Genomic DNA, 22,142 nt, shown 5'->3' on the forward strand with positions numbered 1-22,142 from the left:
AAGTGCATTAAATACAGTTAATAAAAAAGCTGTGTTTTGTTTTGTCTTTTTAATTAAATTCACAGGCTGGGACTTTTGTGGATCTACTCTGTAATTCAGAAGACTGTTGATAATAAAACATTGTAGTACTTTCCCTCTGAAGACCATTAATGTCTCTGGTGATGGTGTATCCAAAACCTGGCACAGAACTTCTGCTTTGCTAAATATGAGTTTAAAATTTCCTATAAATGACACAGTGAGGCAATCCCTGACCTCAGCTGTGCCCCAGCATGGGGATGATAAGCACTGAGCATGAATAAAGAAAGGAAAAGAACTTCCCTCCTTCCATAAGACTAAAGAACAGTCTGAATGGTGTCCCACAGCTTTGGGTGGCACTTCTGACCAGGTGAAAACCTCGTCCTCTTTACAGTGACTTAAAAGCAATGTTATGAAGGAAAGCAAACATGAGGGAGAATTTAGGGAAGCTGCCTCTGTGTAACTGGTCTGTGCTATGCCCCACACAGTTTCTGTTCCTCTCCTGAGACCCAGTCAGCCCTCTGTCTTCTTGCACTGAGCTCCTTCTGTGAGCCAACCTACCCTGGCAAAAACACGGTGGGCTTGAGGGAATGATCTCTGAGGAGATGGGGGCAAAAATAAGAAAAAAAAAAAGGAAAAAGAGAAAAGGAAAATACATGTCTCTGACATGATGCACCAGAAACTGAAAGCTTGGGTATCCCTTGCTCAGCAGGGAAGGGGAGAAGAAAAAAAAAAGAAAAAGAAATATTAAAATAATCAAGCCTTAGATCTCTGACGCATCGAGTGGGTAGGATGGAAGGGAGAAGATGACAATACACTATGAGTAAGAAATTCAAATGCCTCCTACCTCAGCTGAGGCAAGACTTGCTGCACTCTTCATTGAGGATTCTCCTATTTATCCAAGTCTTGGAAAGTGCTATAGTAGCTACTGGACATGGATCAGATCCGGGTGTTTTTGATAATTCAGGACCAGCTATGGAGGCAGCTGCAGAGTGCATATTCCTACCTGGAGAATAGTTTGCACTCTTCCATGGTTAAGAGGAAAGCTGGTATTAGCCAGCATAACTAACACAGACTAGGTCCCCAATTTGGTTAAATTGTTTTGTTTCGCAGTGCTGATTCCTGAGGTAGGACTGCACAGACAGGCTGAGTTCATCCTCCTCAGACAGCACCATCACATTCTCTCCAGATCCCCAGCCAGACAGGGAGTGTTTCCTTGCTTTCGCCTTGCAGATGCTATAAATACCAGTGAGATCTGAGCCCACAGCGTTGCTCAGCAGGGTCTGAAAGGCACTGTTATAGCTAAAGCGATCTGTACAGCCTCCAGCCCCACAGCCCCACTGCCACTCAGATCCAAAGCCACTGCAGAGGGAAGTCCATCTCCCAGGAGCAGCTGCTCCCTCCTCACTGTCACCGACTGTCACCTCACCGCTGCTGTACAAAATGTTTCCAGAACTGGTTCCCAGCTATCCAGGCAGCAACATGAAGGAAGCAGGAAGACCTTCCTAGAACAAATAGCTGTGCTGTTCACTTCTTCCCAGCATGGCTGTGGCTATTTATACCGCCCACAGCCGTGGCTGTGTGCTCATGGCTCCTGAAACAGAACTCACCAGCATGCTTCCAGACTATTTAAAGGGAGATTATTTAAAGGGAATTAGTCAGCCTGTCTAGTGCAGCACAGGTTCCCTGGTGTTCCTGCTCATGGTACTGCAGTCTGCCATTCTGATACTGCAGTCCTGCTTCAGGGCAGAGCAAGAGGGAAGGAAAAGAAACAAAAAAAAAAAAAATAAAGGAGAGGTAGAAAGAGAGAGAGAGATCTGGGCTGTCCCATGAAGCCCTTGATGGAAATCCAGACCAGTGCCACAGGAGGCCATGGTGCACCTGAGCCCCCCCCCCCATGGGAGCCTGTCACCTGCAGACACCTCTGCCCGCACTCTCAGCCCTCCGTGACACACTCAGTGTGAGTGCCACAACACTGTTCCCCCTATTGCCAAATGGGGATTGAGGAACTCACTGAACTGAGAATAGCTGCCATAGAAACAAGCCTGAGGCTCCTGGACACTGCACCTGCAACTATGATCAAGGAAAATACTGGAACCAAGTGAGTTTTCTATCTATCAGAGACTAAAGGGAGATATGTGTGAGTGTGTGTGCCTACACACATAAACACACACCTGTATATGTGCTCCCCACACACAGCGTGGCTCTTATGGCTGTATGCATGTATATGCACACCGTGTATCCATCTGCAGAGAAACTCTTCCATCCTTTTTTAAACACAGTTGAAGTCAGTATTCAGCTTCTCCTGCCTTTTCCCTTGTGGATCCTCAAGCAGAGATTGAGTCATAACAGTTTGAGTTTCACACAGAATCCAAAATGCAGGATCTTTAAATAAACTTGAAGTTCTTAATATTTATATATTAAAGAAGAAAATAGAGCTGGCTTTAGTTACTTCTCCAGCCAACTGAGAGGAATTGATATTTCTCTTGAACTCTACCCATTTTCAAAGGCAAACCCACTAACTACACCCTCCTGAATAAAAGAGAAGTAAAATTGGCAAATCGTTGACAGGACAGCCACAGGAAGAGTGTTCCAAAGCTCATCCTCCAGCACTGCAGGAATTCAAATCAGACACACGAGTCCCTCCAAGGCTAAATTGCCAGAGGATGCACATGGCCATGCTGCTGCTCTGCTCCTAAACCCTACAGAAATAGCACTGCCTGGCCTGCAAGGAAGAAGAGAATATTGCAGCCAGCATGACCCAAGGACACAGGCAAAGTTTGTAGATCACAGCAATATCTTTTGAAATACCAAAAGCTATAACTGGGGGGGGGGGGGAAAGAAAAAAAAAAAAAAAGGAAAAAAAAACCCAACAAAAAAACACACTTCTGGAACACAAAGGCCTGAAACACAAGCAGGAGACTGGAGAGCTGTACACAAGAAGACAAAAATTGCTCAGATCTGTATCAACTCAGTGACCTTGGGAAGAAGAGTTAGCTGTACTTTTGTGAGGTAAATGAGTGAGAAAGGAAGTTTTTCCTAGGAGAAAAGAACATAGCTCCTCAGCTCCACACAGGTGACAGAGGTGCTGGTGAGGAGAAGCGAAATTTATCTTGGAGCCATTAAGCCAATATTCCCTTCTGCATTTTGCTATTTACCGGAGTGTTTAATTCATTTCCCAGGCTTATCCCTGCCAAGTGTCCTGTTGAGGGAGAATGATGTTTACCTGCAATTCCTCTCCAAGGCACGAGGGAAGCTGCTGCACTGAGATCCAGGACCTCACCTCTGGGCAGGACTAGGCAGGCAGGGAAGGATGAGCACAGTGCAAACACTAAGAGAAGGGGGAGTTGAACTGGAGGAAGCCATTACTCATAGCTTGCAAGTTACACAGCTGTAATGATTTCCAAAGTAGAGACTGTTTCCAGCACGCCAGAAGAGTAAAAAAAAAAAAACTTAACAGTTGTCAACAAATGAATCTATGCTGGATCTAATGCCTGGAAGGAGTTCAAGTGGCAGTAAGAGATAGGTGCTGGCAGACATCAGGAGAGGGTACTTGTTCCTTCCTCATCTGTCCTTCAGGGCAGCTCACATGGACTTGTCTATAGAGCAAGATGAGCCCTTGCATGTTTGTTTGCTTTACCCCTCTCCAGGTGACTAAAAACAATAACATTTCCACTGGCCTCAGCTTCTGTAAGAACCTGTTCTTAACATGTTCAAATCCACGCTGAAATGACAGCGTGTCTTTAAAAACAATCCAGCGGAGATGAGGTAATATCCTGAACCCTATCCCTTGGTCCCCATCAGAGAGCTCTACACTCTGTGCATCAGGCAGCTTGTTCTGATTTCAGATAGGTCCCAAAAAAACAGACAACCCATTCAGGGAGGGGTTGGGGGGGGAAAAACACAAACAAAAAACCCAGAGAGAGCCAAATGCAAAACCCAACTAAAACTCTGCTTTGCAAGGTAAGCACAAGAAACCAGGATGAGTTGGACATCAGACCTGCATTTATAGTGTTTTCCAAGTGTATAAAGTGTTTCAACTAAGCATTATGCTGAAACACATTCCCTGTCTCACTTAGAAGAAGATAAGGCATTTCCACTGGGATACTGCACAGAGGGCTCCCAGGAGTAGCCACGTTGCAGTTGTATAGGACTGAGAAACAGCAGCCTAGGTTTGTTTCTCAACTCCCTGCTCCTCAGGGTATTCCTGTGTGGAAGCCTTTCCTCCCTGCTGAACAGCCTGGCTGTGCCTGTTTCTGCCAAGTCCAGCACTGGAGTTCTCCATCCCCAGCCTGCTCGTACCCTTAGACCGGATCCCACACTAAATCTAGGCTGTAGAAATTCGTAACAAGCAGGCAACACACATTTATTTAGTGCAATAAAGCACACTCAGTGTAAAGTCAGAAAGACGTTATCAGTGAAACTGTCAAACAATAAACCTTAAACAAACTAAACCATACAGAATTCAAAACTGAAAAAAGACAGAAACCTGGAATTACTTTAATCCAGCAGCCAATTGGATTAAACTTTTAAACCACACTAGAAACAGAAAGTTTCTCTTGTGGTAAAAACTTCATACCACATTTACATGGGGATTTTTAGGCTCCCCAGTACATGGTTTCTTAAACAATCAACCAAGTTCTGTTCTCAAACTGTTGTGGCTCAACCTGGCAGTAGCTCCTGTGCCCTGGAGTGGAGGTTTTCTTAGCACTAGAGAGGAATTACATGAAGCAGCAGTATTTTTCTTAAAATATGTTTTGTGGAGGAATACAAACTGCACTCCTACTTGAACCTCCAAAATGTGTTTACCTTTTTAGTATCTAGCAACGTCCTTGTTATGAAAAAATTTGGTTTTGTTTTTGTTTAAAAAAAAAAAAGAAAAAAAATAAATACCTTTTTCACTCTGTGTCTCCTGGAAGTCACGTCAAAAGGAAAAAAAAAAAAAAAAAAAAACCACCAAAACAAACCACCGGAACCAAAAAGCACTCCTATTGGAGAAGATAAAAGGGAGGCTCACCACACTCTTACCAACTAGTCTCCAACCTGCAAAATTATTTATGTTGGCAGCAATGGCAGCTGTCTTGGATCCCCAAGAAAACCAGAAGCTGGCATGTGTACACAAGCTGATATTTAAATAGCAAACCTGCTTTGCATACAAGGGGCGGCTCCATGTGAGCTGGACAAACAATAGGGAAAGACTTCTATATTATCATAGTAATTAAGCAGCATATTTCTACCTGCATGGCACTGACAGCACTGTGGAGCAGCTGCTGTTCCTAATGGTTATACAGTTCCCGTGCTTTCTTATTTCTTGGGCCTCTTCTGTCCTGGGGCTGAGGATGGCAAAGTCCCTCTGGTCCCAGTGCTTCCTCTCAGAGTGATCCTGAGCCCTGGGAAAGTTTGCCAAAAGACCTCACAAAAGGGTTATAACCAGCAGGTGACAGTGCTGTGATAATGCAGCATTCCTCTCCTGGCTCCACACACGTCCAGTCCATCAGCACGTTCTTTCTGGATGGGTTAGCACAGGGGAGCCCAGGCAGGGATACAGGAGTGATGTGCTGGGGCAGGCAGGTGCAGCTCCCAGAGCCTCTGTGGAGGTGTTCCAGGATCAAACTATCCCAGTAGCTGCAGGCAAGGAGCTACAGGGCAGAGTCAGGCAGAGGAACAGAGGGTAGAGCACAGCCTGGGGTCACAGCTGAGCAAAAGGAGGAGGCAGCACCCCTTCTCCCAGCTGTGCCCTGCCTGAGAGCCTCTAAGCTGCACCTGCACCAAGCAAATGATTTCACCACTACATATGCGACTGCTGCCAGAAAGGACCTTTCCTAGCCCATTCATTGCTGCATTCCCTGCTTTGTCCTCTTCTCTGCTGTGTTTCCATTGCTGCCATTAACACTTCTTGTCTTTGAAGTGATCTGAAAAAATGAAAATAACAATCCTGCAAACAGATCTTGCTAGTAATGACAAGAGGGGAAGACAATCTCTTCAGCTGATGGCAGCTGTGGTTGATCTGTGCAAGCCAAAGAGGGAGTTGCAAAGGTGTGGATTTACAACCAATCTGACCACTTCAATTAATGTAATGCTTCTGTATTGTTCTCCTTCCTCTCTCTTGAGCAACCCTGTATCCCTTCTTGTGCCAGCACGGATGCTCATCTTACCCTGGCAAGCCATCAGAGGATATGAGTCTGGCAGAACACTAATCCATAAAAAAAAAAATGAACAGTTTCTGCTAGGTCATTGTCCTGGACTGCGTCAGCAAGAGTCAAACAAGCAGCAGAATCTGCAGCAGGAGCAGGAGCACGAAGCTGTTGACAGGAGGAGCAGACTCACCTCCCAGACTGGCACTTAGCCATCGGAGCTAATTAGCTGCATCGTAAAACCACACCCCGTGTTTATGAACCTTGCCTAACTGGGCAAGTGAAGTACTGCCTTAACTGGGGCACGCTCGAGAAGCCCGAAGGCATTTGTATCTCACTGCTTTACCTGGAATAGAGCAACAATCAATGTGAGGAAAAGTTGAGAGACAATGCCATCGATATCCACCAGATATTAACTTTCAGCAGTGACTCCTGGAGAAAATCCAAAGCAGAAGCAATTCATGAGGAGGCTTCTAAGGTGCAGATTGCCAGAATGCCAGACATGAACGATTGCTTTATGGATTTCTTCACCTTTTTTCCTCTCCCTGGCTAGCAGCAGTGTTACTTGGGTGATTTTCTGAGTCACATACTTGGGTGCTGCAGCCAGACAACCCATAAATAATAAATAATGGCCAGTCTTCGCGAGCGAAGATCTGGGGAAGGTCTTTACACCTTCCAGCCTGCGCATTGGATTTTTTAGGTGAGACACAGTGTGCGTGGAACTGAGCCCACCCTTTAATCCTAAGGTTCATCTGCCGGGGCCAAGCGAGCTTGGACGGTGGCAGCGAGGTCCTCAGGACGTAGGTGGGTTGCCTTTAAGGGCTAATGAGCTCCATCTGCCCAGAGAGTGTCTCTGACCGGGAATCGAACCCGGGCCTCGGCGGTGACAGCGCCACGCCCTTAACCACTAGACCACCAGGGGCTCCCGACCCATAAATACTCATTTGTTTAATAGAAATCCCCTTGCCCAGCTGCAGCTTAAAACTGGTTGTCCATCTCTTCTGAATGGACATCCCAGATGTGACTTGCTGTGGTGGCAGTGGTTTGTTTCATGGGCTATGGTGGCAGCACAGACACGGCAGAGTGGCTGTGCCTCAGGCCACCTCTCATCTCCCTGTATCATCTCTTCCTTTCCCAGCAGGACCCCACACGCTCCTGTGCAGCCAGCTGGGGAGCCCTGCCTTCGGCACACTGCCCAGGACAGGTGTCAGACATGGCTGTGCAGAGGCTCAAACTACTCCCAAAACGAAGAATGTGTTGCTTAGTCCTGCAGGGAGGTTAAACTGGGTGAACCCCAGTGCCTGTGCAGGACAAACCCCCAGTCAACACAGGCAGCCTGTGCTGCCTCCCTGCACAGTCAGCACCAAGCACTGCCAGCATCCAGGCTCCATCACTGTTGCAGCTAAAGAATTGTGGTAAGGGCTCTTCAGCCCTTACCACAGTTCTTTAGCTGCAAAACCCATCCTTGCTGATAATAGTGCTTTTTCCAAACAACCTGTTGTGTGCTGCAACTATTCTATAGAACTGTTCCTTGTTAACTATCAAAAGTGGATGTCCCTCTGTAGATGCGCACAGCTCGATCCTCCTTCTTTCCTTTTGGTGTAAATCAGAACCAGTGTCACCAGTGAAGTTTAAAACAGGTTTAGGTCTGAGGAGGATCAAGCTCTTCACTTCTATTGTTCCACGCTTACTTCATTGCCCTTATATCTGATTGTTGTAATGAAAACGTTTTTAAAAAGGTTAAAAAATGCAAATGGGGTGTGTGGGTGCATTAATAAGAGGATATAAAAATAATGCGGAATGTAATATAATGACAGAATCCTGAACAATGGAGCATTTGAATTTGGAGGACCATGTTCACTTTCGGGTGCCAACTCTTAGGAAAGATACAGCAATAGCTGCAAATGGAGGCTGAGGAAAAGAGTTCAGAAGCTAATGCTTCTGAGAGCATGTGAAAAGCAATTAGCAGGAAAACAAGAGATGATACATTTAGTGAGTGACACCTAGTCCATTGAAAATTATCACTGTATATTTCCCTTGCAAAATGTTCAAACCTGAACCCATTGAGTCCTGGCACCATGAAAAGGCAAGGCTGGCCCAGGGAATTCCAGATTTTCGATGGGTGGTGCAGTGTGGCTGCTGTCATGGGGATGCTGTTTAACAGCCCAGGAGGTCTGTGGGCTCAGACCATGCGAGGCACCAACCACACCTTGTTGCACATTGCAGTTCAAACACCATGGGCTGCTTTCCAGGCACTGGGGAATAGAGGGCAGAAGATAAATCCTATAGACCTGAGCTCTGACTGGAAGTCTGCTCTGTCAGGGGAGGGGAACAAAGCAAACAAGGTAATAATAATTATGAATATAACAGGCAGATGCTAATGACAGAGCTCTTTGGCAAACAGAGTTCACTGGACAAGGAAACATTCACTGTTTTCTTTTAATGCCAATTCTAGCTAAGGAAAAGAGCCTCTGAGCACATTTGAGACCAGCACCTCGCTATCCTTATCAACTGTAGGAGCAGCAGGCAGGAGGAGCAGGTACTCACTGGGCACAATTTCACACCTTACTGACTCCAGTTACATTACTGTTGATTTCCATGAGGAGGAGTAAGCACAGAATCCTCTGCTGAGGTCTCTCTCCCACTAAGTCATAGCCTTTCACAACTTATTTCCTCACCTTGCGGAAAAAAATTGGACTAAATAAAAAAATACTCCCTGAACCCAAAGCGTAACAGGAACACCTCACAGCCTGTAAGACCTGTGAGCCTTCTGACTCTCCACGGTGAGTCGTGGCTTTGTCACAGGGGAGCTGCCTTACCCTGGGAGAGACAACACCCAATAAACAGCCTGCCCATCATACACATTATATTTTTCCATTTACTTTGCCCATTTGGAACAGAAAAAGAAATAAAAGTACTTTATTTTTGTAACAAACGGAATGGTACAATCTATGGGAAGCAAAGGAAGAGAGGTGGTGGGATTTACTCACAAAAAGGGGACTGTAGAAGTAGGATTTATTTAGCCTCAAAATAACAACACTGAGAAGGAGTCACTGGAGCAATTTACTGGCTGGAAAAAGGAGTAAAACCGGAGTCTCCTGCTTCATGTAGTGTGCAGTGCTGGGACACTCAGATAAGCCAGTCTGAAGCACAAGGCTAGCTAGATTCACCCTGGGCAATTCTTGAGACAGAGAGGAGCCCGAATTCCATGGCATTCCTCATTCCCCAGTCCTGCTGGCTCTCAGACCAGGAGTGCACAGGCCTGATGGTGACCTTGATTAATCATTACAGCATTAATTGCTGGCAGCCCTCTATGGCCAGGCCCTCCCCTGATATAAAGGGACACTGACACTGCTGACCATGAAACTGTGATGACTGAGCCCAGATTAACCCAAGCTTAACTCAGGGAACATGTGGCCTTCCGCACAGTAGGCTGGGCACACAGCTGCATTTTAAAAGGAATAGGGTCATGTTGAGACCAGTTAATATATTTTGAGATGAACAAGGGACTTGGTAAGTTCAGTGAACTTCAAAAAGAAATAAAAAACAAAGGAAAGACTAGCATCAAATTCAGCAGGAGATGTGATGCTTCTTGTAAGAGTCAATCCAACTGCAGGCTTAAAAATACCAAGTGAGTTATCCGAGGATGAGGGAAAACTTCTTTCCTAAGTATAGAACTGCACAGGTATCAACAGCAATCACAGACTTGTCTTCCTTTGAAGCACTGGGCCTAAGCTGCCCCCAGAAGAGGGACATTCAAATCATAGCAAGCAAGCAACTTGAATAAGAAATCAAATTATTTCAGGGGAGAAAATTATAACAGGCATTTGGATGAACTGATCCAAAAGGCCTTAAAATAAAACCAGCTTGGCCCTGCTAAATCCGCCCCAGTGCCCAGGTATGTGAATACACATGAAATTAAGAAATGGCAATCTAAAAATAGTCATAAACATTTAGGTCTTTTCATCTCAACTGGCTGTAAATAATGTAAAGCAAGAGCAGTTTCTGAGCCAGTGGGTCTTAAACGTGTAAGCAAATGCCATTTACCATTTCCACTTATTTGAGTTTTCATATTTGGACTGAAGTTTCACCTGGTTGTTAAAGATTTATATGGGAGGTTTAACAATGCCCTGTCATTAAGCCTTGGCACAAGCAGTGCAAAGGACATTCGGGGCATATTTGTACTAACTTATCTGGGTAAAGAGAAAGCTGTGCCTTTAAACTGTGTTTGCTGTGACTCTGGAAACTGAGCAAACAAAGTCTGAGGGAAACTTTACTCTCAAGCAGAACTGACAGGGAAGTACAAGGACTGAAGGACTGCAAACTTCTGTAGGACATACCTGCCTCTGGATTCACAACTGAATTGCAAATCTCTGACTGCCTGGGGGAGCTTAGTTCAGACTTTTTGGATGTACCTCATCCCGATGGCAAATGAGAGACTGGTTCAGCCCCTGAGTGTCAGGTGAGTAAATTCCTGTTCTGGGGGGATACTGGAAGAGGAACAAAACCTCAGGCCACAAACAAAGGCACAAACCCAGTGCCCAGGAAAGAACTGACTTTGCTGTACAAGCAAAGCCACTCTGAAGGAGTTCTGTGATAGCCAGGAGAGCACAGTTGTGACACTGTTGAAATACTGGCTGACAGAGAGGAGAGGCACCACTGGCACAACTTGACAGGCAGCAAACCCGTCGCAGGGACGGAGCCTGGTCAGAGCCTGCACAGAGCGCCATTAATGTGACCAACTAAACAGCAAACACCCCCAAACCAGCCAACCAAACCGTGTCTTTTTCCAGGGGCAGGGCAACTGGTGATTTTTCCTGGCAACAGTTTGTGTGTGATCTTGCTTTAAAAAAATATACAAATAAAGACAGGAAATGTGCAAAACAGCTTGTTTTCCTCCTAACTCCAGGCTGATCCTTCCCGTTAGCCGATCTTTCCTTTCACTCTCAGGAGACCAATTGCTACGAATCCAGTGTGGCTGTGAACTCTGTCCCAGCAATTATGTATATTTTTAAATGCACAAAGTAAACAAGGACTCAGATTTCATAAGAACAAGACAGCTCTTGAGATCCTAAACTATCAGTGGATTACACCATTATAGTGGAGCTGTCCCTTCCCGATCTAATTGAAAGCAGGAAATTGCACTAAAATAATGAAAAGTATTTAAAATATTTCGCTGATCCTGCAAAAAAGTACTAATTGGCTGACATCCATTTTAAGAGATGGACAGAAATTTTATTCAGGGCTGATTTTTTCCAGATTCAAATTGGGACTGATAAATCCAATCCACTTTAAAACCAACTGTAAATACAGGAGTATGTGTGAAACACTGCAGTAACTGCCAGAAAAGAAGAGCCCAGAGACAAAGAAGCCATTGTCCCACACTGCTGTAATTTGGAGAGGATATTTGCAAGACAATATAAAATTCTTTGAGTATAAAATTACCATCATTTCTCCCTGAGTATGTGGCCAGTGTCTGGGGTTTTCACTCAGATTTTCCTTTTGAAAGTAGCTTGTTCTATGATTTCTACAGGCAATTATCATTTTTGCCGTAGTAGTGCCTGGAGGAAATATTTCATGTTTCCAAGCAGGACCCCATGGAAGCTGCCCCATTAGATCTAAAATAAGGAAAACTGACAGGACTCAGTAAAGCCTAAAACAATCTGGAAATGGCATCTCCTCCCTGCCTTGTCTTTCCTATCCAAAATCATCTTTCAAACAGATGTCTATGAAAAACAGGTCAAGCAGGTTACTCGATGTGCAAAACTTGCACTTTGCTGTTCCAAAAGGGAGCAATTCCTAAAACAAGAACCCTTTTTCAGGAGAAGTTGCAGCCAGTTCAAATGAAACTGAGGAAGAACAACAGGGACACTGAGGAACTACGAATCTAGAAAAAATGCCTGCTTTTCACCCGGACACTGAAATGTATAAAGCATCAAATGAAAATAACCAAAAAAGAATAATCAAAATGGTTCATTTTTTCCTTTAATTACAGTATTGTCCAGGGCCCTTTGAACACATTAGGCTATCTCATGTCATGCTCTTGTACTTACATGAAGCTCCTACTCAAGTAACTCAGAAGAAAAAAGGCTGTGGAAGAAATGTAGGAGTCTTCACAAACTATTATATACCAATCCCAGTCTAGAGATGGGGAACTAAGACTCAGGAACTAAGACTGCAACAGAGCTGAGAAATTACATCTGCTCTCACAGGACCCGATCCTGGATCCCATGGGATTCACTGCCCCCATCCCAGCCTTCCTCTTTCTGTGCCAGAAAGTGGGGATGAAGAGGAGGGTAACAAGGGCTGTTAGAAGGAAAGATCCAACAGGGAAAAAGGTCTGCCAATCTTTCCTAGCACTTGGGTGGAGTGAGCTACAGAGTTCTGGTTGCAGACACACTCACTTGGCCCAAAGCTGGAGAGTCCTTGTGGATGCACATGCAGCTGGAATGCTCCCATGGCCCCCATTCTCAGCAGGGCTGTGCTGGCCAGGGCTGGAGCTGGGGAGGGTTGGGTGGAATTGCCTCCAAGGCAGTCCCTCAGAACTAGGAGAGAAGGAGCTGTGGTCCTGAGAGCTTCTCTTCCTGCCCGGTCCTCCCATGGGGCCCAAAAGGAGCCCTCCTGAAGGGGAAGTTTGCATCAGCCCACGGTGTTTGCTGTACGGTTTCCAGAGTTGTGTATCAAGTGCTTTTCTTGAGTTACTAAAGGCACTTGGAGGCAGAGTAACAGGCTGTAAGAATAGTATCAGCTCATGTCAGGCTTGAAATTAGCTGAAATTAGCTTGATGTAGTTGACAAGGACAGCCTGGCATAGCAGCACTCCAAACCTGCCTGGGTTTGCAAGCCAGCAGTAACTAGTCTAACCGTATTCTGATGTCGTACTGACTTCTGGCTCCCTCGCCAGCAGATTCACCAAACAGGCACTCCTTGGACCCTCCACCCAGTAACCACTGAGGGAGGAAAAACTGAGAGCTCTACTATTTCTTGATCAACAAAATCAGCCTTCTCTTTCCCTGCTTCTGTATGAAAGCTTTCAAACAAAAACCCCTCTGAGTTCTTACCTCTCTGCAGTTCAACCAACCACCCCTGCTCATTTCTTCCATAACAAGTGTCTCATACACAGCCAGCAAATCTAGAAATAGAAGTGGGCATCATTGTATTTTCCCCCAAGAGCAGTGCAGGTGTTGTCTGCCCAAGGGACACTGGGCCTGTCTGTTTACTAACTAGTCTGTCTTGAAAAGCTTCAACCAAGACATCTGCTGATCCTCCTTTTCTAAGTACCCTGGCATTACTAAACCTCTCTGCCTTCAGCCAGGAATTATGCCCAGGACAGTGGTTCTTGTACTGTGGTTTTGACTAAACTGTTTCATTGGAGACTGAAGTTCTACACCTGAGTAATTGAGTCTTTTTAAGTGTAAGCTCTATGTTGCATACACAGCCCATGGCTAGAAGGCTTCACATAGCTGACAGAACAAACAAAAAGGAACAAGGACCCACAACTCCCGTGTGCAAGCCTGTAAGACGGGGGGATCATCAGCCAGGCTGCTGAGGGCCTTGTGTGCAGACTTGCACAGTCCATTGGTGCCTTCTGCTGTGGGGCTCCATCCTGTGATTGGCACCTGAGCCCCGAGCTGATGCTTGTGTGCTCCCTCCAGCCTGGAGATGCAAAGATTTGCTTTTAATTTATTCACTTTTCTTCCAGAGATAAGCCTGGAAAACCTCATGAGTTTCAAACCACAGCTACTTAGCAACAGTTTCAGTAGACTCTTCTAAGCAGAAATAAGGAATGGGGATGGCATCAGGGACAACAACATTTCATAAACAGCAGGAAAAAGGAAAGGGGCTTCCTCTAGAGCCAAGAGTTCTTGTTAGTAGAGAGATATGTCAGTGATGTCAGAGGAAGAGGATGGGCTTTATTCATTTCACTTCTCAGGACTCTCTCAAAACCTTCAAGCAAAGATGTACTTTCACCATTGCATGTGTAATAATTTAAGGAAAGGAATAGAAATAAGGTCAGATTTTAGTCTAATTAGTTCTAAGAGCTTATAATAAACCCCAGAGAGGCTTGCAGATTTCCACTTCTGCTCTTGTGTATGCTTTGCAAATGAGGCTGGCTCCTCACAGAGGGAGAGCACGTGTGTGTTTGTGTATGCATAGATATGTACATACACACATATGCAGAATAGCTCCAGAGGGAGAGCTCTTTAACACCTTAGCCATAGCCCATGGCTACATCTACTACATGAGATCCAGGGGATGAAGCATGGAATTTAATGGGATAGGGCAGGATCACTCTCTGAGATGCATGATTTGATCAGAGGTGGCAATTATTACTGGCACACAGGAAAGCACATATATATTTAAATAATTGGTTTTGAATTGCAAAGACTCAGTAAATAGTCAAAAAGACAAATCATGGTGCAGCAGAAAAATATACAGTTATCTGGTGTTATTATTAAGCATATATTGAGATATATTAGTTAATTAACACAAAGTAGGTGCTATAAATAGCCCATGTTTCACACAGGGAACTGTGGGATATGTGGGAAGGCACATATCCTTTTCTGTTGTGTAAGTACCCAGTGTAGGACACACTCATTTTGTGTCCATGTTTACACATGTATGCTTACCTCTATCCAGAGACCTTCCCACAACACCTGACTTAAATCTGGAAACATTTTTATGTCCAGTGAGACCATCTGAGTAATTTTTAGCCATTTTACATGTACTGTTTCTCCCTTCAAGCCCCGTTCCCTGGGTCTCATAGTGCCTAAAGCACATGGATTGGAGGCTGTATTAAATGGATCCAATGGATTTATTTTTAGTCCCTGAAGTGTTTCTAAAACAGGTTCTCTGTAACATATGTGCAAGACATAAAGGAGGTTTTTGTCACAAGAGTGTAATGAACTGCATAATTCTGTCTTGGTTTTGCTTGCTATAAATAAGGTACCAGCACTAAATCATGGCAATAGAACCATTCTGTTAACCTTCCTCACCTGAAAGACTATCTCAAAATTGGAGTGTTGTACTTTAATTCTGTTAAGGCTGTGAAAGAATTCAATCTTATTTGCATAATAAGTACAAAATGTTTGATTCCTGGAAACCTGTGGAGTCAAATTATTTGATATTCTTTTAGCCAGTATCCCCTAACTTACTGTCTCTGTTTTCTCTGGCTTCTGCTGTGAACCACTTTGATCCATGTCTCACTTTTTGGTCAGTCTGTTCTCATGTTCCTCTTTTTTGTCTCCACCCCTGTGCCTTAATCAAATACTACCTTGGCCTTGTACCTAAATAATTGAAATTCCTTTGTGAAATGTCATGTAGCTTGCTTTGGACAGGGACATGGGCTTGACTGTCTCTTGCCACCACCTGATAGAAAGGGTCAAAGATTGTTAACACTTCCAAGGATAGTGATCCCGACAGGTAACAGTGAAAGCATAAGTGTATGTGTGGTCAGGCAGTTCAGGGCCCCGAGGGCTTTAGAGCAAGGTGTTCCCATGCCCAGCTGATTGTGCATCCTTCTGCTGGAAGTCAGCCCCCCCGGAGCAGGGCTGGCTCAGCACCACCTTCACAGCAGCCCAAAGTCTGAGCCTTCCCTAAACCACTGATGAGGCCAAATGAATTCACAGCTACATCTGCTGAAAGCTAAATCTGCCAGAGCCTGGGGCTGAGTCTGTGGGTGTTACTATTCCCCTGACTCAGACAGAAATATCTCCCGATGCAAACGCAGGCCTGAGCCTGTGCAGGCCCTGAGCCTTGGCAGGGCCCTCCCACGTGGCACTCCTTGAGGGATGACACTCCTTAAGGGATGACACTCCTTAAGGGATGACACTCCTTGAGGGTTGGCACTCCTTGAGGGATGGCACTCCTTGAGGGATCCGCACCCACAGGAGCAGGAGTGCCCCGTGAGTAGGGGCTGCTGCTGGAGCTTGGACTGTGCTCCAATCTGGAACAGCTGGGTTTGCCTCATTACCAAGCAGAGTGAAAGAGTTTAGAGATGACATTTTAAAACCCAGGAAGATGAGAAAAAGTCAATGCCTAATGCATGAGCAGGGATGTAATGGGGGACTGATGGTGGTGGGAGGGAGAGGTTTGTTTTTGGTTTGCACAAGACTTTTAAAAAAGCATTTTAGAAAGAAACTGCTAAAATGCAGCTAAATCAGTATTTGCATGTGCAGTCAGACTGTATTTAAAGAAGAAATGTTAAAGGAGCCATGTTATCTATGAGGGTTTGAAGTCAAAATACTGTCTTAAAAGATCTCCATCTGGTTCATCAAATATACATGAAAGGTGCATCCCTACATTCAGCATGCAAAACCTTCCAGATGAGTCATTAAGAGGGCTTTTATACTTGAAACAACTTCAACACATTAAAAGGAAGAAAAGATTATAAGACCTTCTGCCTTTCTATAGCATAAACCCCCTACAGCCAAAGCTAAGACAGTAATTTCTGCACTAAGCCCCAAAACTAACACGCCAGTGGGTAACTCAGTGTGGGGGTTCATTGCCCTCGCAGGGTGGCCACTCAGACACATCAATACTGTTATCTTGTTCCTGTGGTGGTGGGGACACATTATACAATCAGACAAGGGCAATTCGTCTCCGGTGACTGGATGTCCCTGTATAGACCAACCATGCAGTCAAGTTGTGTTCACACCTGTTATTTCATGCTTTGAAACATCCCACACAGCTGGAGATTTCAGCCTGTCTTAATATTAATTAAACAATCTTCATTACCCTTCCAGACTGGGCAACGGCATTGTTTAAGATCAGCAAATTGAGCAGTTTTCATTCCAAAATCCTTAAGCATTCTTTAACTTCCTTACCAAAGTATTTAACACTTTTCAGTCAGACAATACATCTCCCCACTTTAAAGGGGAATTAGGAATTTAACCAAGGACTGGATTCACCAGCAAGCAGAGCCACTAGTCTCATCCCACTGCACCCCTTCCATCGCAGGGAAGGCTGAGTGCAGGGACCCAGATAAGTTCCACACAAATGATTGCCTTGTGGCAGTGGAGGGAGCAGACAAAACCCTCCCAGAGACAGGGGCTGCGAGCTCAGGGCCACCACCAGGCACAGCAAAAGAGCCCGTTATCAGGGGCCACAAATTGCCAGGGGCAGCAAAGCATCCAGGATCCAGCTCAGCTGCCTGCTTGGCTGTGCTGCAGGCCTGGAGAACTGCTACAGAGAGAGGGGTCAGGGCTGTGGAGCAGCATGGTTGGCAGGGAAGGAGGTGGCTCTTTCCAGCAGCTGACACAGCATGTACCCCTCCTGCCTCAGCAACAGCTGGGGCAGCCCCCCTGACTCTGAGGTTGCCAGCCCCCAGCAGCTCCCTCTGCCACCAGGGTTGCCACCAGTGACAGACCACACAGCCTCCCTCTGCCACACACTCTGCCCCTGCCACACACTCTGCCCTGTCACACACTCTGCCCTGTCACACAGCCTGTCCCTGTCACACACTCTGCCCTGTCACACACTCTGCCCCTGCCACACACTCTGCCTTGTCACACACTGCCCTGTCACACAGCCTGTCCCTGTCACACACTCTGCCCTGTCACACACTCTGCCCCTGTCACACATTCTGCCCTCTCACACAGCCTGTCCTGTCACACAGCCTGTCCCTGTCACACACTCTACCCTGTCACACACTCTACCCTGTCACACATTCTACCCTGTCACACAGCCTCCCTCTGGCATGCTGCTTGCAGCTGTGCCCACCTGGCACGGCATGGGGTGGGCAAACAGGAAGTGATGCTCAACCAATGCTAGAATGTACCTCCTGCTCCAGACTGCCAGATCAAACTTCCCAGAATAAACCCATTTGCAGGTCTACATGGCTGCAGTCTCATCTTTCAGTCTGCATCTTCTGCTACTAAAACCATGCTTGAGTAGCTCTGATTAAAAGTCACACCTAATATGCCTTTCCTACACCTGAGAGCCTTTGAATCCCTATCACCCACTCTCTTTGCACAGCAGGGACCAGCAGTTAGTCCCATTCACAGCCAGACCACACCTTGAAAACACATCCAGTCCCACCCTGCCAGCAGTGATCCTTATTTCCTGCACACATCCATGTGTCCAGGTCCACACTGCTCTAGGAACCTCAGTCCCTTATACAATTTTTATAAGAATTTTACCCAGCATCCCTGAGTTCAACTGCTCTTGTACAAAAGTCATGGCATTTGCTGATAAGTGCCAGTTTTTTCCATTGGCAAGTAAAATTTCTACCCAGACAAATTCCTGGAGGCTGAATTATGTGTGAGTCAAAATGCATATCTCTGGTGTTCTGTATGCGCATCACGTGCTGGTTTCACTGTTGCCATCTTTCTGTTTTCCCTACAGACTGCTCCTTTGGTCTCCATGAACTACAGGGAAGTATGTTTGCCTGCAAAGCACATCCAGGTGAGTGGGGATGCTGCAGCCATGTGATCTCAAGGTGGCATGGGAATATACTTGGGATGGGTTACTCCGGATGCAAGGCCTGGCACTCACCTGTGATTATCAGAGGTGAACACCTACTTCAAAAATGCCCTGCAAACAGTCAGACAGGGATTGTTATGGTCCACACCTGCCTGAGTCATTCATTCTCTGTCCCTGAATAGCTTGACTGCTACCAGAATAATGGAATAGCAAAGTTGAATGCTATTAAACTCATCCCTAGTTTTTTGATATGCCTAAAAACTGCAAAAGCCAGGACTATTTGATATCAGTAAATGGTTTCTCGATAATTTCTTAGAGTATCAGTTTTGGAATCAGAAGCATTACCTTCAGAGCTACATTCTGTTCTTGAACTCTTCATTGAAGAAAGTAAAAAAAGCAATATGTATTGTTTATAACCACCTCAAAAAACAAGTGCCCCCTCTGCCTCTCCTGGAAAACATGGAAGTCTTTCTCCCATCCATTGCTATATTCACTTCTGGTCAAGGATCCTGTTTGTCAGGGGCTGTGTGGTAGTCTGGCAGCAAGCTGATTGTTTGGGATGAGCACCTTCACTTTTCTGATGGACTAAAGGAGGAATATCTGGCAAAGATAACCACACTAGTTTGACAGGGCTGCTGAACACACAGTTACGTATCTGGGCAACCCAGCTGAGTGTTGGAGGCTCCTTCTCTGCCAAGGTTCTTTGTAAAAGCCCAGCAGTGACATCCAGGTACTCCCGTGTGCACCAGATAAGTGAAAGGGGAAAACAGTGTTCTTCATGCACACAAGCACCTCTTTGCCTAATGATCCCCTTGGAGATTTACATGGTTTTGAGCATGCAGCTCCTATGAAAACTTTAACTGGTGAGCAGCTCCTGTGAAGAATTTAACTCATTATTGAAGAAAACACTAGCAGCAATTTGCTAAGCATTGCAAACTATGTCAGCATTGCAAAGGCCACGAGAGAGACAGGTCTCTGCACCAGTCTGAATCACGTGGACAAAGGATGGCCACTCAAAGCACACAGGAACTTTGATAGAGAGGAGATTGTTACAGGTTCATCTCCTCGAGAGACAAGGCATAAAACAATCTATAGAAGAGAAAGAAATCAAAAATTAGCGATTACTGGAGTTTAGGGTTAAGAAGCTGTAATGCTAATTTTGGTCCCATTAACAGACATCGTCCATCACAGTTGCAAGGATCAAGCCTTTGGGGCTTTAGTCTTGGGATACTAAGAGAGGCCCAGGACAAGAAATAGCCTCTTCTTTATTTTCAAACTGTCTCCAACAGCAACTGGTTTTATTTTGCTATTCCACAGAAACAAGCTTAGTGAATCTTCTATGCCTCAGAGTCATTTACAAACCAAACTTAGCACCACAACCAATAAATGAGTCCTTCATACAGTTCCAGTAACACTGGAAACAGTCCCAGAGCAACCACCAGTTCCAAACAGTCCAAAAGGCTTGGCAGAACTGAAGTCAGGATCCAAATTTAGCAGTTGTGAGCTGCATGCTGTGGTTCAGGTTATGAAGGGAGAAAGCAGCTCTGTAGAGCCAGGAAGCTTATGCCCAGAGTATGATTTCAGGTAGTGACCCACCCTTTATAAGGATAAATCATGGGGCCTTTCAAAATTTTGGAAAGCAGATGATTCATAGATGATGTCCCAACTGTCCCTGATGTCCCAGGGTCAGCTGGAGTGACCCTGGGGGCAAGCAAGGGAAAGGTTTGCAGCACACATGGGATCATAGAGATTGCAGAAAACCAAGAACAAAAATTGAAATGCTCAACTTTCTGGAGTATCTCGTGTCTTGGATATACTGTAATGTAACAAATCAGTGATACATGTAACTGCTCAAAACAGCATCTAATGACTAATCCGTAGCACCATTTTATGCCCTTCTCTCAGCCAGCTGTCAATTTTATAGTCACATTTCCTATACAGCATGTCTTTCTACTATTCATGATGGCCCCCATCAGTCACAAAATCACATTATGTACTCAGAAGGAATTTGACAGCTGTAAGAATTCAGCAGACAAAGGAGCAGCGAATGCTTAAGTAATCAGTTCCCATTTTACCCACTCTTGCAAAGGCTGAAGGATCAATTGCTGTTTTGCTGTTGGAGTGATTTGCCTCCTAAAAATGCTTGGGAGTGGTGGCACAGTCCACGTACTGACACACGGAGCAGTGGGACCCTTGTGCTGGTCCCCATGTCACTGAGGAGGCACATTGGCACTTGAGGGCAACTCTGGGAAAATAAATCAAGTCTCTGCACTACATAATCTTGTCTCTTCTGCCTTCACTTCTTGACAGTTATATGGATTTTACTTCACTTATGTGCACGGCAGGAGTGAGCGCTGTTGATAAGTATTAGAAGGCACACTGTAAAAGGCAATAATTCATCTATTACAGGGAGTAATACACAGATTAATAGAGCTTTCTCTTCAGCTCTTACTTTCTGTGCAGTAACAGTTTCACCCTCGCAAACAAGGACGTGACCATCCCCTGTTATCTACTCTAAATCAACTAGCAGTCTACTGCTCACAACTGACAAACAGGAGTAGTCATCAACTGAGAAAATACTACATTTTTCCAGTAACATCAGTAGCACTACCACATGCCGTGGAAGGACAACCATGAGCACATCAAAGCAATGTTCAGGACATTAGAATAAGGCTTGTAAGGTGATGACATCAGAATGATCTCTGAAAAAAAGTCCTAGGAAGTCTTCATTATCCTAAACAGATGATGGACTATGACCTCTGAACTAATCAGAACTTTGCCCTTTCTTCTCCTGTTTCGTTGTGTTTTGTTTGTCCATCTACAGCTCTTATTCAGATACAGCTGATGGGGTTGTGGAGGCTACCTGTCTCCTGCTGCTCTGCTGCTGATCCATCATCTCAGTTGCCATAGAGACAAGATCTGGAAGCCATGGATGAGCAGGGGAGAGAAGCCACCCACAGGCTCTCTGCTGGTGGGCTCTGGCAGGGCCTTTCTCAGCAGGTACTGAGAGAGTCAGGGTCGGTCTCTGAGGGTGAGGAAGAGTCAGCAGGTGCTGACCCAGTGGCTCACGAGGGGGACTTGCCAACACATTACATTGCCATCCAAAGAAATTCCAAGTACTACCGATCCATGAGGCTGCCAAACAGAGGGAAAAGAAAGGCTTCGAGAGAGGCAGTGCACATGGGGCGTGTCACAGGTGAGTACTGACCCAAACAGCATTATGCTCCCCTTTGCAGTGAGATTGGGAACTCTAGGGGTCAATGGGAATAAAAAAGGAACAGAGAAGATAGAAAGGAGCTCAGCAGTCAGCACATTATAGAGCACCCCTGCCCTATGGCACAGATGGCAGAGGGATGTTATCCCTCTGTGCTCAGTATGGAAATGTGACGTGGTTGGACGTTTAAACACAAGTTGTGGCAGAGAATCTAAACATATATGGGCTCTGCACTGCCACCCCTCTGCTCTCTAAAAGAAAAATAATTTACACATTAACTTACATGAAGCTGCCAATTAAGTAGGGTCTTCTTTAGCATCCAGAAAGGACATATTCCAAAGTAGTGAGAACTATACA

The 22,142-nt window shown here is 45.4% G+C and overlaps 2 protein-coding genes across 6 annotated transcripts in view; one reads left to right on the forward strand and one right to left on the reverse strand.

Moving 5' to 3' along the window:
* NEU2 (neuraminidase 2) overlaps positions 1-22,142 on the reverse strand; it is a 37,060-nt gene that overhangs the window by 3,260 nt on the left and 11,658 nt on the right. Inside the window, exon 1 of one of the 4 annotated variants that reach the window (XM_050308558.1) lies at positions 3,242-3,282. The exons of 2 other annotated variants lie outside the window; for them this stretch is intronic. The gene's annotated coding sequence lies outside the window, so the exon portion shown is untranslated. Of the gene's footprint in view, positions 1-862; positions 1,668-3,241; positions 3,283-22,142 lie in introns of those variants that run through there. One more of the 4 variants, XM_050308557.1, reaches the window with a different exon arrangement.
* NGEF (neuronal guanine nucleotide exchange factor) overlaps positions 10,446-22,142 on the forward strand; it is a 50,186-nt gene continuing 38,489 nt past the window's right edge. Inside the window, exons 1-3 of one of the 2 annotated variants that reach the window (XM_050308549.1) lie at positions 10,446-10,611; positions 18,494-18,553; positions 21,396-21,767. In XM_050308549.1, coding sequence (XP_050164506.1) covers positions 21,500-21,767 — 268 coding nt within the window. In that variant the 5' untranslated portion in view covers positions 10,446-10,611; positions 18,494-18,553; positions 21,396-21,499. The remainder of the gene's footprint in view (positions 10,612-18,493; positions 18,554-21,395; positions 21,768-22,142) is intronic. The other variant, XM_050308550.1, reaches the window with a different exon arrangement.

The sequence above is a fragment of the Myiozetetes cayanensis genome, unplaced genomic scaffold (genome assembly GCF_022539395.1).
Source record: "Myiozetetes cayanensis isolate MyiCay16 unplaced genomic scaffold, myiCay2020 scf13, whole genome shotgun sequence".
NCBI classification, from domain to species: Eukaryota; Metazoa; Chordata; class Aves; order Passeriformes; family Tyrannidae; genus Myiozetetes; species Myiozetetes cayanensis.